The sequence below is a fragment of the Nematolebias whitei genome, chromosome 19 (assembly GCF_014905685.2).
Source record: "Nematolebias whitei isolate Nwh7 chromosome 19, NemWhi1, whole genome shotgun sequence".
NCBI lineage: Eukaryota > Metazoa > Chordata > Actinopteri > Cyprinodontiformes > Rivulidae > Nematolebias > Nematolebias whitei.
This window is the reverse complement of record NC_056516.1, coordinates 22,246,710-22,259,554: the sequence shown is the minus strand read 5'-3', so window position 1 is coordinate 22,259,554 and position 12,845 is coordinate 22,246,710. Positions and strand designations below refer to the sequence as shown.

At 42.3% G+C, this 12,845-nt stretch overlaps 1 protein-coding gene across 1 annotated transcript; it reads left to right on the top strand.

Annotated features, from left to right (window-relative positions):
- Positions 1-11,032, top strand: sh3bp5lb (SH3-binding domain protein 5-like, b). Its single transcript, XM_037693670.1, has 6 exons — positions 1-33; positions 260-322; positions 1,590-1,718; positions 4,367-4,528; positions 7,074-7,247; positions 10,309-11,032. The coding sequence occupies exons 1-6, from the start codon at positions 1-3 to the stop codon at positions 10,876-10,878; spliced, it is 1,131 nt and encodes a 376-aa protein (XP_037549598.1). The 3' UTR covers positions 10,879-11,032.
- Positions 11,033-12,845: the final 1,813 nt, after the last annotated feature.

Here is a 12,845-nt window from a genome sequence, read left to right as displayed (position 1 = left end):
ATGGTGCTGGAGCTGGACATCTCGACGAAAAAGGTCAGTTTATTCTTGTTTATTATGCTTGCTGAAGAAAAACTGGGAGCAGATTACCCGCTCTTAACGTAACTTATACGGATCGGGTGGGGCCCACACAGCAGGTGGGCGTGGACTAATTTTTTTTTCAGTACGATGCTTGCGCATAACGGGATAAACCCATCAGCGACAGCCTTAAAGGGCGAAGCCTATATGACATAGAACATAAGGTTCGGGTTGTGCTCCACAGGAGGAGCTGGAGCATCTGAACCAAGCCAGCGAGGAGATCAACACCGTGGAGCTGCAGCTGGATGTGCGGGAGGTTTATCATTGTTGTTGGATGTTGTGGGGTTTCAAGACAGGTCAACATCATTATATATATAAAAAAAAAAAGGTTAACTAACCCCATTTTTAAAATTATATAAGATTATATATGAGAAAGCACAAGCTGTCTGTACGCAGTTCTGAAGTTATTCAAATCAAACTTTACTACAGAAAGACACTAATCAGATTCCACCATGTTATTATTTATTAAACAAAATGAAGCCAAAATGGAACGGGGGTGTGAAAACTGTATTCTCCCCCCCGACCCAGCAGCTTAGAACCTCTTTCAGAACCAGAACTCATCTGTAGGATGTGGAGGAGTTCTGCCAACTTTTCTTTCCATCGCTGAGGTTTCTGTAAGTGTTTCTATCAGGCTGAGGTTCTGGACTGACTGAATCTTTGCAGCTCTTGGGTTCTGTTCTTTCCGACCCGTTCTCTTGTAGATCAGCTGCTGCGTTTGGGATCAGTTTTGTCCATTCTTCAACTATTGGACGGATGGACTCACATCTGACTCCAGAACTCTTTGGTCTACAGAGGAGTTCTGGTCCTCTCAGTGACTGACAGGAGCCCAAACCATCAGCGCTCCACCACCGTGCTGACAGCTGGGAGGAGCTGTTTGCTGCAGTGCATTCTGGTTGCAGTGCTTTTAAACATCTGTCCTTTGGTCTGGTTCTGGTCCAGAAGTCTTGTGGTTCCTTCGGATGAAACTTTACATCTGAGTCGAGCGGCCGTCTTGTTTTAGACTGAAGAGATTTTCTTCTAACAAACCAGATTTGTTCACTGTGTTTCTAACTGTCCTGTCGTGACCTTTGACCTGCTGACTGACGCATGTAGAGTCTGAGCTAGAGCTCATTTCTCTGAGCACTGCATGGTCTGACCTTGGGGTGAATCTGTTGTAAAGATTGTCAGCTGTCTGAAATGTTTTCCACTTCTCTCTGTAGAGCGATGGACTCTAGATAGTTTGAAATGACCTTTGACCCTTCTCAGATCGATGACAGCAACAGCTGCTTCTCTAAGCTCATTGCTGATGTCTTTCCACCGTTGTGTTGTGTTAACACACAATCTGATGATGATGAGTTGATCAGCAGCTGCTGCTGATCCCGTGGAAGCCGCAGGACTGAACACAGTTTTTACTCCCAGGTTTTCTATGTGGGCTTCATTTTAGTTTAATAATGACAGGGTGGACTCTGTTGTGTGTTTTTTGTTCACCTTACGTTCGATATGAATCATTTTAGAACCCGGTTCTGCTCTTTCAGGATGCCAGGTCCAGCTATAGAAGGATTCTTACTGATTCGGTCAGGAAGCTTAATGCTCATGGTTCCCAGCTTGGTGCCTGCATTGAGAAGGCGAGGCCGTACTATGAAGCCCGCAGACTCGCTAAGGAGGTAAGTGCACGTTTGATACACGGATACTGACATAAACTAAAGTTTTCCAACGGCATGATAATATCAAACTTTGTGTTTAAAAGGAATATGACCACAAACACGTTTGGTTAACTGGAGGGTCTAACCTTCCACCAGGTGCGTGTGATGTTCTGTGTGTGGTTCTGGGATGGAAGGAGCTGTTGACCGCTCTGAACATAAGCAGCAGCTCTGAGCAGGATCACTGGGGCAAAGAAAATAAACGGACGGATTAATTGCAAATTAAAATCTATAGGTTGGTGGTTTTCTTGACAAAATGCAAACAAGACAAGGTACTGAAGAAAAATTGCTTTAAATCTTAATTTCAAAAAGATGAAACGTGTAACGTGATTTCACCCAAAGTGCCTCAGTTCACACTGAAAGAACTTTTACTGTGTTCAGTGCAACAGAAATGATCAAATCTCATAACTAATTAAAGATGACAGTTTTTATCAATGAGCACATTTCTATATGTGTGTGTGTGTGTGTGGAGGTGCTTGAAAGTTTGTGAAGCCTTTATCATTTACTGTATTTCTGCGTAAATATGACCTAAAACCATAAATAAGTCCAAAGCCTCCCCATATCTCCTCACATTATTCAAAATAAAAGACGATGACTCGTCTGTGCTGTGAAGCCCGGAGTCTACAGCCTGTCTGTATCTGCCACGCACGTTTTTTGAGATTTAGATGTTTTATAACTTAAGGTTACATTTAGCAACAAACTGACCTCCTCATACAAAGCTGCATGTGCGGCTGACACAGGAGGACTGAAAGAAGCTCAACATCTCGGTGTGCAGAGAACAGGAGGTTGGACTTTTAAAAGAGAAAATGGTCAGTCATGAGGATGGGCAGAAACCTTTGATGATGTCAGAGAAGAGTCAAACTTCAGAGAACTTGGTGAAAACCACTGAAGATAAATAGCTGAAGTTATTCTACTCTATACTAAGATGTTGCAGCCAGGGGGTGGAGGGGGTCCAGTTTGGTGGTCTCAGGCTCCATCTCTGCTATTTGCAGTAGATGTGGTCTATCGTTGTCGTTCCATGACTTCCACCTCTCACTGGAGCGGTTTGCAGTTGAGTGTGAAGCTGCTGGGAGGAGGATCAGAACCTCTAAATCCGAGGCCATGGTCCTCAGTCTGAACTGTCCTCTCAAGGTTGGGGGTGAGGTTCTGCCTCGAGTGTATGAGTTCAAGTATCTCTGGTTTTTGTTCACAGTGAGGGAAGGATGGAGCGTGAGATCAACGAACGGATCGTTGCAGCTTCTGCAGTATTGTGCACTCTGTGCCGGTCCATAGTGGTGAAGAGGGAGCTGAGCTGCAAGGACAAGCTCTCTCTTTACTGGTCAAACTACGTTCCTACCCTCACCTAGTGTCATGAACGCTGGGAAGTGACTGAAAGAACCAGATTGTGGATCCAGGAGGTCTGAATGAATTTTCTCTGCAGGGTTGCTGGACTCTCTCTTTGAGAATCGGGTTAGAAGTTCAGTTCTCCAGTGATCCCTCAAGAAATTGTTGTGCCAGAGTTTCAATACAAAGGAACAACACAAAGAATAAAATTAGAGATATATATATATAAAAAAAACCAGAATATAATAATACCAACAGTTAAGTTGTAAAACAGGTGAGGTGCAGACAGAAACATTAAAGAGTTTATTGTGCAGGATCAGTTTTATTGTCCAATGTGCAGAAAGGGGGAGGAGTTTAAAAGTTTGAAGGACTTCCTGTGTTGTTCTGTGGAGCACCTGGTGGTCTCAGTCTACGACTGAAGGTGCTGCAGTAAGAGTCCAGGGTGTCATGCAGGGGGGGTGACGTGTTGTTCAGGATCTGGATCAGTTTCCTCATCATCCTCTGCTCAGACACCTCTGTCAGAGACTGCAGGTCCACTCCCAGAACTGAACCAGATCTCTTCATGAGTTTATTGAGTCTGTTGGCATCAGCTTTCTTCACCCTGCTGCCCCAGAACACCACAATGTAGAAGAAGATGCTGGAGACCACCGAGTGGTAAAACATCTGCAGCACGGTCCTGCAGATGTTAAAGGACCTGAGTCTCCTCAGAAGAAAAAGGTGACTCTGTCATTTCTTGTAGAGGGCGTTGGTGTTAGCTGTGCAGCTGTCGACCACCGTGCCGAGAGAACAACTCAGAGGAGAAGCAGCAACGTGAAACGATTAACTCTAAAGTGAATGTGGTCTTTGTTCTTCAGGAAGTTTTTCTCACTTTTATAATTGCTCTAATATCGTACATTAATATCTAATGTTTTGTCTTTTGGATCAAAGATGAAACGTTTCAACAAAGAAGAATCCAAGTTTCTTTATTGTCATTCACACCACATGTGGTACATGAGGTGGAAGGAAATTGTGTACACAAGGTCCCAGTTACATCCAAAAATAGCAAAAAATATAAAGTAAAAAAAGAAACAGTATACAAGTATCTAAGAAAAACTAAACAATAATAATGTAAAATAATACAGTGTATTAAACAGCAGCACGAACATGAGTCTGTTGTGTGGATTATTGAGCGTGCATCAGGACGATTGCTCTAACAATTTAACTTCTGTGTACTTTCATCTTTCATGTTAGTGGATTTATTTAGCAGCTGCTGTAGATTTTGCGACTGACTTCAGCTTTTCGTCCCAAAGACCCAACAGGAGACCCAGAAGGCAGCGTTGAGGTACGAGAGGGCCGCGTCCATGCACACTGCGGCCAGAGAGATGGTGCACATGGCCGAGCAGGGCCTCCTTGCTGATAAGAACACCATGGACTCAACCTGGCAAGAAATGCTGAACCATGCAACTGCCAAGGTATGACGCCAGCCTGCAGAGAGACCTCGTTCTTTATATGTTTACAGTAGAAAAATAAAACCCAAGTCATGCACTGAAATATTTCTTAGTAGATTATTGCGATTAAAAATAAGTTAACGTGTTTTGTGACGTTTTTTCTCTCTTATCATCTGATAATTTGAACATTTTTTTTTAGAGCGGCTTTGTTAAAACGATAAAAACAGACTGCTCCATCGGCCTCCGATAAGTCAAAAACAGAAATAAAATAAATGCACCTTTTTAAAACCATGATGGTTCTGTGTAAATCCAACTTATTTCAAGAGCTAAATATTGTCACGTGGCTGCAAAGGGTCCGTTGCGCATCACAAGGACAACAGAGACTAAAATCCGAGCCAAAAAGACTCAAACGTCTTTTCACTGAAAGATCGAGTCTTTCTCAGTGAATTTATCACCTCTTCAGTCTTTTACTCGCCACTGACGCTGTTTTTAAGAGGAATTTTTCTGTTTGTGATAATAAACAAGTATTCGTTTAAAGAGGTCATGTAATTAATAACTGTACGGCTGCGGTAGCTTGGTGCTCAGTGCCATGTTCTTGTAATCCTGAGGTTGCCGGTTCGAGCCCAGGTTGCGTCAGGGAGGGCATCCGGCGTAAAACAATTGCCAAATCTTTTATGCGAGTTTGCTCACTCTGGCAACCCCTGAAAAAGGGAGCAGCCAAAAGAAACTTATTAAGTAATTAACAACTGTGGTGTCATATCATCAGATGACAGGTTTTTGACGTAATCCTTTGTTTGTTTGTTTTTAAACCTCTAACACTGTCATTCCACAGCAACGTATTTCCCATCAGTCTGATTTGATTTGAAGCCATGTTCGCCATCTTTGAATGGGTCTGCATGTCGTTAGTAGAGCTTATGGACTACTCCAAGCAGCCTATCAGCTGGTCCACACCCTGGACTCCTTTATCTCTGACAGTTTGTCCCAGATTTGAGCCGACACGTCCTCCAGATACCAAACGTTTCCTCATAGAAAGGTCAAACTCTTCCCTCAAAATAAGTGAAGACAATAATTAATCCATTCTCTCATTCTCTCATTGTATAGAATGTTAACGTCAAAGTCACTGCCTAGTTAAGGTCCAATTAGATATCTTTACATTCAGTTTCACAATTCAGTGTCTCACTCAGAAAGTGCGTCTCAGTTTATCCATCAGGTCCAACATCTGACTCGTAGTGTCACTTTTTACAGTCACTAACAACCTGAACAGAAACCCCAACCCAACACTAAACAGAACCAACAGATGCAGCCCATGTGAACACAGAAGCTGAAAAAGTCCACCCTTTCCTGTCCCAAGATTATCCAGAAGACCCCGCGGCTCACTAAGCCTCTTATGTACAAATACAACATGTATTTTAAATAATCCACACTGACATTTAAAAATAACCCACAGAACTGTGTCTGTAAACTGTCATCAAAACACAACTTTATTATTGAAATTTGTTTGCATGAACCTAAAAGTAATGTAAAGAGGGAATGGTGGTGCAGAGGTTAGAATCTACGATTGAGAAGTCACTGGTTTGAATCCGCTAACCGTTAGGTGAGAAAGATAAGCACCCACACCTGCCTCCACCATATTGTGCCCCACTGGTTTCTTGAGCAAGGCCCTTAACCGCTCCCTTCCTCTCCCCCGGGCGCTCTCGATGACAGTCCTCTGCTCCACGCACATGGGCTGTGGTAGCCCAGTGATCAGTGGTTGCATCAGGAAGGGCATTCTGCGTAAATGGCCAAATCCTCATATGAGCTCGCTTGCTGTGGTTTAAAGATTTAAACGTATGGTTTTTTATGTACTGAATTCTTGAGCCTTCTCTGAAGACGTTGAAGGACCTGTTGGTAAACCACTGGAGGAAACCCGAGGAAGGTGCAGTCGAAGGAGGGGAATTTTTTTATTTATTTTTTTTATATAAACCTAATTGAGACATTTAACCTTAATTTTTTAGAGCAACTACAATTTCTGTGTGGATTTTTTAATTTACACGGTGCAATTAAATGCATCACAAATCTTCATGTGGTTAAAAACAATAAAAATAAAAAACACTTTGCAAGGCCTTCAAAAACGTCTCTGAAGTCCTGACCAATGGCAGCTCCTTCTGTTTCTGCCTGGAGACAACACGTCAAATAATCCTATTGGATAACAGCATTTTCACAAATAAAAAAGTTTCTTGCTCAATTGCAAAGTGCTTTACAAAAAATAAGATATAGGAGCAAAAACAATAGTAAAAACTACATAGAAATTATTTATTTTATATAAAATAAATATTAAATTAAAGATTTAAACGTATTGTATGTGCTGAATTCTTGGGCCTTCTCTGAAGATGTTGAAGGCCCTGATGGTTCCCCAGTGGAGAAAATCTATGCATGCACAGGCCACAGCTGGGAGTCAAAACTTGCAACCTGTTTTTTGCTAACCCACCACGCCACCATGTAGCCTGTTTATGCTAACTGTTTGTCCACACAGCCATGTTGTGTATTGTAATTGTTAAAATATGAATCATTTGGTCATGGTCCCTGTTAGGTGAACGAGGCAGAAGAGGAGCGGCTTTGCAGTGAGCGTGAGCATCAACAAGTCACTCAGCTCTGCCAGGATGCTGAAGCTCGAGTCCAGACCCTCCAGAAAGCCCTGAAGAAAGTCATCCTCAAGTCCAAACCTTACTTTGAGCTCAAGGCTCAGTTTAACCACATTCTGGAGGTTTGTGCAATAAGTACTGGTGTTTTCTATAAACTATTACAACCTTTTATTAAACACACATTAAGGCTGTGTTTTGCACAACTGTCAATATTTTTTCCTATTAATTTTTACAGTCGCATAAATTTTAACCAGTTTTAGGCTAACTAAACAGAGAACACGTAGCTGGGTTATAGTATTGATAAGTGGTACTATATTAATGTGTCAATTTTCAGCTTCTGAAGAGGTACACTGCAGAAGAAGAAATCATGAGAATACCACACCATCCAAAGTTATCTCTCAGTGGCAGGGAAATAACATGAAAGCAGACTCACCCAGAACTGAGATTGAACAACACTGGAGAAGTACATGGGAGACTAAGGTGTCATTGTTGTGATGCTTTCTTCTTCTATGCTTCCTGCTAAAGGATCTAAGTTCTCAGAATAAGCTCCCAGAACAAGAACCAATCCAAACCAATCCCAGTGGCAGACATTCAAGATTGAAGAGCTAGACTGCACCCGGGCCTGACGTGATCCACACCAACTGACTAAAGAAACTGACTGCTCTCCATGAACACGTAACAGCACACATGAACCAGCTGCTAATGGCAGGGTCCCACCCAGAGTGGTTGATCCAGGGCCAGAAAGTCCTGATCATGACAGACCCTCGAAAGGGGCAATCCCATCCAACTACTTGCCAATCGTCTGGCTCTGTACAACATGGAAGCTCCCATCAGGCATTATAGTGGCTAAGATGGACAAGGATTGCGTCAATACTTGAGCAAGGCACAGAAGCCAATTGGCACCAACATTAGTGGAGCCAAGCACCAGCTGCTGGTCAACAGAACCATAGCTCGAGACTGTACGACCAGACACACAAACCTGTTCACTGCCTGAATCAGTTACAGGAAAGCCTATGACTCATTGACACACAGACAAATACTGAAGCGCTTGAAACTCTACAACCAGCAGGACACTAAGAGTCTTTATAATAATAATAATATATAATAATTATAATTATTTATAATAATTCTGAACTCTGTTCTAGAATTGCGCTGCTCAAGGTGGCTGCATGTTGGAGCAGGTCTGTTACTTTCATTCTGAGATTTTGCTTTTGGAAACTTTAATTACTCTTTTTCTGGATGTAAAGCACATTTTTTTGGATGATTGTTTCCTCTGGTATCGGATGCTGTGCAGCTGGAAGGATTTTTACTGAAACGTTTTTAGTTTTGGACATTTGTTATGATGCGTAACCATGGCAACAAGGCAGTTTTCTACAACCAACAGCAGCTGATTAACATCTCAAAAGCTCAAATTATATCTCAACTACAGCCCCAAATCTCAAATGAGTTTTTTTAAAAAAAGGAGGCGCCGTAGATGCATTCTCATCTACCTGCCGGCTGTGCTAGAGTGCCTGACCACTGAGATCCTGGAAGTAGCAGGAAACATGGCTCATGACAGCGGAAGGACACCATTGTCCCTTGGCACGTACAGTTGGCTGTCTGCAGTGATGAGGAGCTCAGCAGACTGCTGGGAGGAGTGGCCATCACTTTGGGAGGAGTTCTGCCCGACATTTGGGCGGTACTACAGCCCGGGGGAACTGAGAGGCCAGCCGAGTCTGGGTAGACGGATCGGACGGCATCTGCAGCCAGTTTCTTAGGATCCACTGTGGGATGGACCTTTACAAGAGATCCTTCCTACCTACAGCCATCAGTATCTATAACATCTCTTAATGAAATGAGGATAACAAGTTACAACAACAAATAATTTCCCTTTGGGATTAATCAAGTATTTTTGAAATTTTAATTGAATTTGAATTTGAATTGAATTGAATTTATCAAGAACTTAATGGGAATGTGGAATATAACTAGAGGCCAATTCAAAGCCAATTGCACAAGTCAGCATACTGTGTATGCATGCTACATACTGTATATCAAGGTGATGCACTGTCCCCACTCCTGTTCTGTATAGGCCCGAACCCCCTCAGCAATATCATTGCAAATAGCGGCTATGGAATCAGTTCCAAAGTGGAACAATCATCAATCACCTCTTCATGGATGACATCAAGCTGTATGCCAAAAATCAGCGAGACATCGACTCACTGATCCACCTCACCAGGACATACAGCAGTGACATTGGAATGTCATTCGGACTGGATAAATGCAGTCGGATGGTGTGCAGGAGAGGAAAGGTGATGACACCTGAAAGGGTTGGACCAAATGAAGGCAACACTGCAGATGTCCAGGACAGCTACAAATATCTTGGAATCCCACAGGCAAATAGTAATCATCATGAGGCTGCAAGAAAGTCAGCTACAACAGAGTACCTACAGAAAGTAAGGCAGGTCCTGAAGAGCAATACATTTGCAGTGCCAGTCATCAGATACACAGCTGCCTGACCAAAGGAGGAGATAGAAGCCATGGACTTCAAGACTCGAAAGCTCCTCGCAATGCATGGAGGGTTTTGCGTCAAGTCCAGCACTGAGACTCTACACTAAAATAAAAGAGGGAGGCAGAGGAGTAGAGAGCATCCAAGCCACTATACAAGATGAAACCTAATATGGACAAAGAGAAACCATTATAGAACAAAAAAACAAACCCTGCATGGCATGTACCATCGGCCGAATGAGGAAGTGGCGATATCAACAAATCCTATCAGTGGGTTAGAGTTACCATGCCATGCCCCTGAGACAGTCGTACACATTGAAGCAGAATGTAAGATCCAGGTAGGCAAAGCATACATGGAACACCATAACCAAGTGTTGGTATAGTGTACAAGAATATCTGTGGCGAATATGGACTGGAGGTCCCACGTCACAGTGAAAGCTAATGCTTGGTAAGTAAGAATCATTCACACTTGCTCAGAACAAGACGTGATTCCATATTCCATCTGACTGAGTACAACTATTTTCCATGTTTGACCAAAGACCTACACATTTGTCAACATGAGTTGTTTTAGACTTCCTGCATGCTTTCACGCATGTTCATCATTGAAAACAAGACATTTTTTAATGGAAGGCTCAAAGGACTTGTATAAATAAAATAATTTAAGCTGTTGCTTTGTCTTTTTCTTGACTTGTTTTTCAGGAACACAAAGCTAAAGTGGTGCATCTCGAGGAGCAGGTGTCGAAAGTCAAAACTCGTTATTTCGTTGCCTTGAGGAACTTGGAGCAGATCAGTGAGCAGATTCACGCGCAGAGAGCACAGAGCGTAGTCGCCAAGGTGCGACCAGAGGGGGGGAGGAGCTCCCCCATAGGGGCTGAAGCCGAGGTCAAAGGTGCCCCGGGGGTCCGTGTCAGTACCTGTGTGGGAGTCAGCGGTGTAGAAAGTGACTGGGCAGACGGTGAGAAGACCAGGCTGTGGGTGGAGAGGCACAGAGAGAGTGGCTGGGGTCAGAGGGAGCAGCTGGACGCCGACTTCACGTCACTCGTCAGCTTGCAGAGTCTCGCCTTCGACCTGGAGAAGTGTGACTCTGAGGAGCACCTGGGCGATCTGGGTTACGGCGGGAGTGCACGGGGCGATGAGTGGGACTGTGACAATAAGAGACCAGTTAGCAGGGAGCTGGTGACTGAGGGGTCCCAGCTGAAGATGGAAGTGGTTTTTGAAGAGAAGCAGGACAGTTTGGTTAAACAACATCAGAGAAGTTTCAGTCTATGATGGTCAGCAGGAGGAGAACCAGTGGGGCCGAGTCATCAGAGAGAAACAGCAGAAACGCTTCAGTTTGGACAGAAGGAATGACTGGAAAGTACATCTTGCTTTTATTTTTTATAAGTCCAGTGATCATTTATCTCAGGGAACATAAAGAAAATAAACAGGAAGTTAATAGGTAATACACTATCCATTCAACTCGGATTAATTTCAATACAATTTAAGATGAAAACTCAGATTCAGATTCAAGCCTGTTCAGTTTTAGTACTGTGATTTGAAATGTATTCACTCCCTTACAAATTTCTGTTTATACTTTATCACATTTATATGTTTCAGATCAAACAAGTTTTTCTGTCAGTCAGAGCTAACCTGAGTAAATACAAAATGCAAGTTTTAAATTATTTCATGTGTTGTCCACCATCACGGAGCGAAGAGGGGGAATTGGAAATAATGTCCTGTTCATCCGTGCATGTTGTCAGCATGATAACTTGAAAAATAAATGAGGTACTGACTTCCATTTTGGTGCGTCTACTTTTAGGTGTAAGAAAGAGCTCATCAAAAACGGGGTTGCCACATCAAAATCCAAGATGGCCACTACCATATATATATATATATATATATATATATATATATATATATATATATATCCATTATCTTTTACCTGCTTCTTCCATTTTGGGTCAAGGGGGTCTATATATATATATATATAAATATATAAATTGGCCACCCCAGTCATTTTTGAAAACAACCATGCTTTTTAGTTTTTATATTGCTTAAATGTATAGTTTCCTTGAATGATTGAGGTGGCCCAAGATTAATCTATGGGGGGGGGGGGGGGGGCAAGGCCACCGTTGGCCACCTGCTGGCTCCTCCATTTCACCATTTCATTGGTGGTTAAAATGTCTTCCTCCACTCTATGATCTGTCAAAAACATTGTTTACTTCATTCCCTGTTCTATTCCAGTCCAGACAAACACGCATCCCCAAAACTACAAACATTCACCTCAGAGACGGGGGACATTGGAGTACCGCTTGTTCTTTAAATCACATGCGAGAGCACATGGTCAAACCAAAAGTTACTGAGTGAGTTTGTTAAAAAATATAGATATAAAAACATTGAGAAAATCAACTAAACAGTCATGCACATGTGTGGAGGTTTAATATAACTCGGGTTCTTTCACTTAGTGAGAAAGTTTTTAAAAAATCAAAAACAAAATTAACACACATTGTTTAGCTAACCGTTAGCCTTGCTTGGACGAAGACTTTTTCACTTTTCTCCATACTCTGTGCTTATGGTTGATTAAATAAGTATTTGACAGAACATCACTTAAAAATGACCAGTATCCATTTGATGTATCAGTGTGAGGAACAAAGAGACAAAAATATGCTGACAAACAGTCAATAAAATTTACACCTCAAGTGTAAAGTGTTAAAAATGTAATCTTTCGATTGCACTATTTTTCTGTGATTACTTGAAGAAGACTTTCAGACCTTTCATTCAACTCAAGATTGCATGAAGTCTCAGGAGGGGTGAGGGCAGATGAATGTTACTAAACAATATATGGAGAAAATATAGTTCATGGGAAGAGTACACAAGGCGACCAGAGTAGAAGTTGAAATAAAATGTCCTCCGTTTTTCTTTTTCCTCCAAACAGGCAGTTTATTGGACTAGTGCTCTTGGACACATCTTAAACATGTCAGTCAATCCACCACCAGGGGGTGGGAATGGTCCTTCATGGGCTTCCATCAGGGAGATAAATGTTCCTTCTGTTCAGGTATACTTTATTCCAATATCCATATGTGTGTTACAACCAGGAGAGAACTTTCTTCAGGGGTCTAAAAAAGTTAAATCTGGTCCTCTGGACATTAAACAAAACAAAGCAAATCAACAAAAAAATGTAGAAACGTTTCGTCTCTCATCCGAGAGACTTCCTCAGTCTGAGGAGCTGTATTCAGCTCAGTCTCTTAAATAGCACC

Coding starts and splice junctions, on each gene's coding strand:
- sh3bp5lb (XM_037693670.1), top strand. CDS start 1: ATGGTGCTGGAGCTGGACATCTCGACGAAAAAG. Junction 34..259: donor TGGACATCTCGACGAAAAAG/GTCAGTTTATTC, acceptor TGTGCTCCACAG/GAGGAGCTGGAGCATCTGAA. Junction 4,529..7,073: donor TGAACCATGCAACTGCCAAG/GTATGACGCCAG, acceptor GGTCCCTGTTAG/GTGAACGAGGCAGAAGAGGA.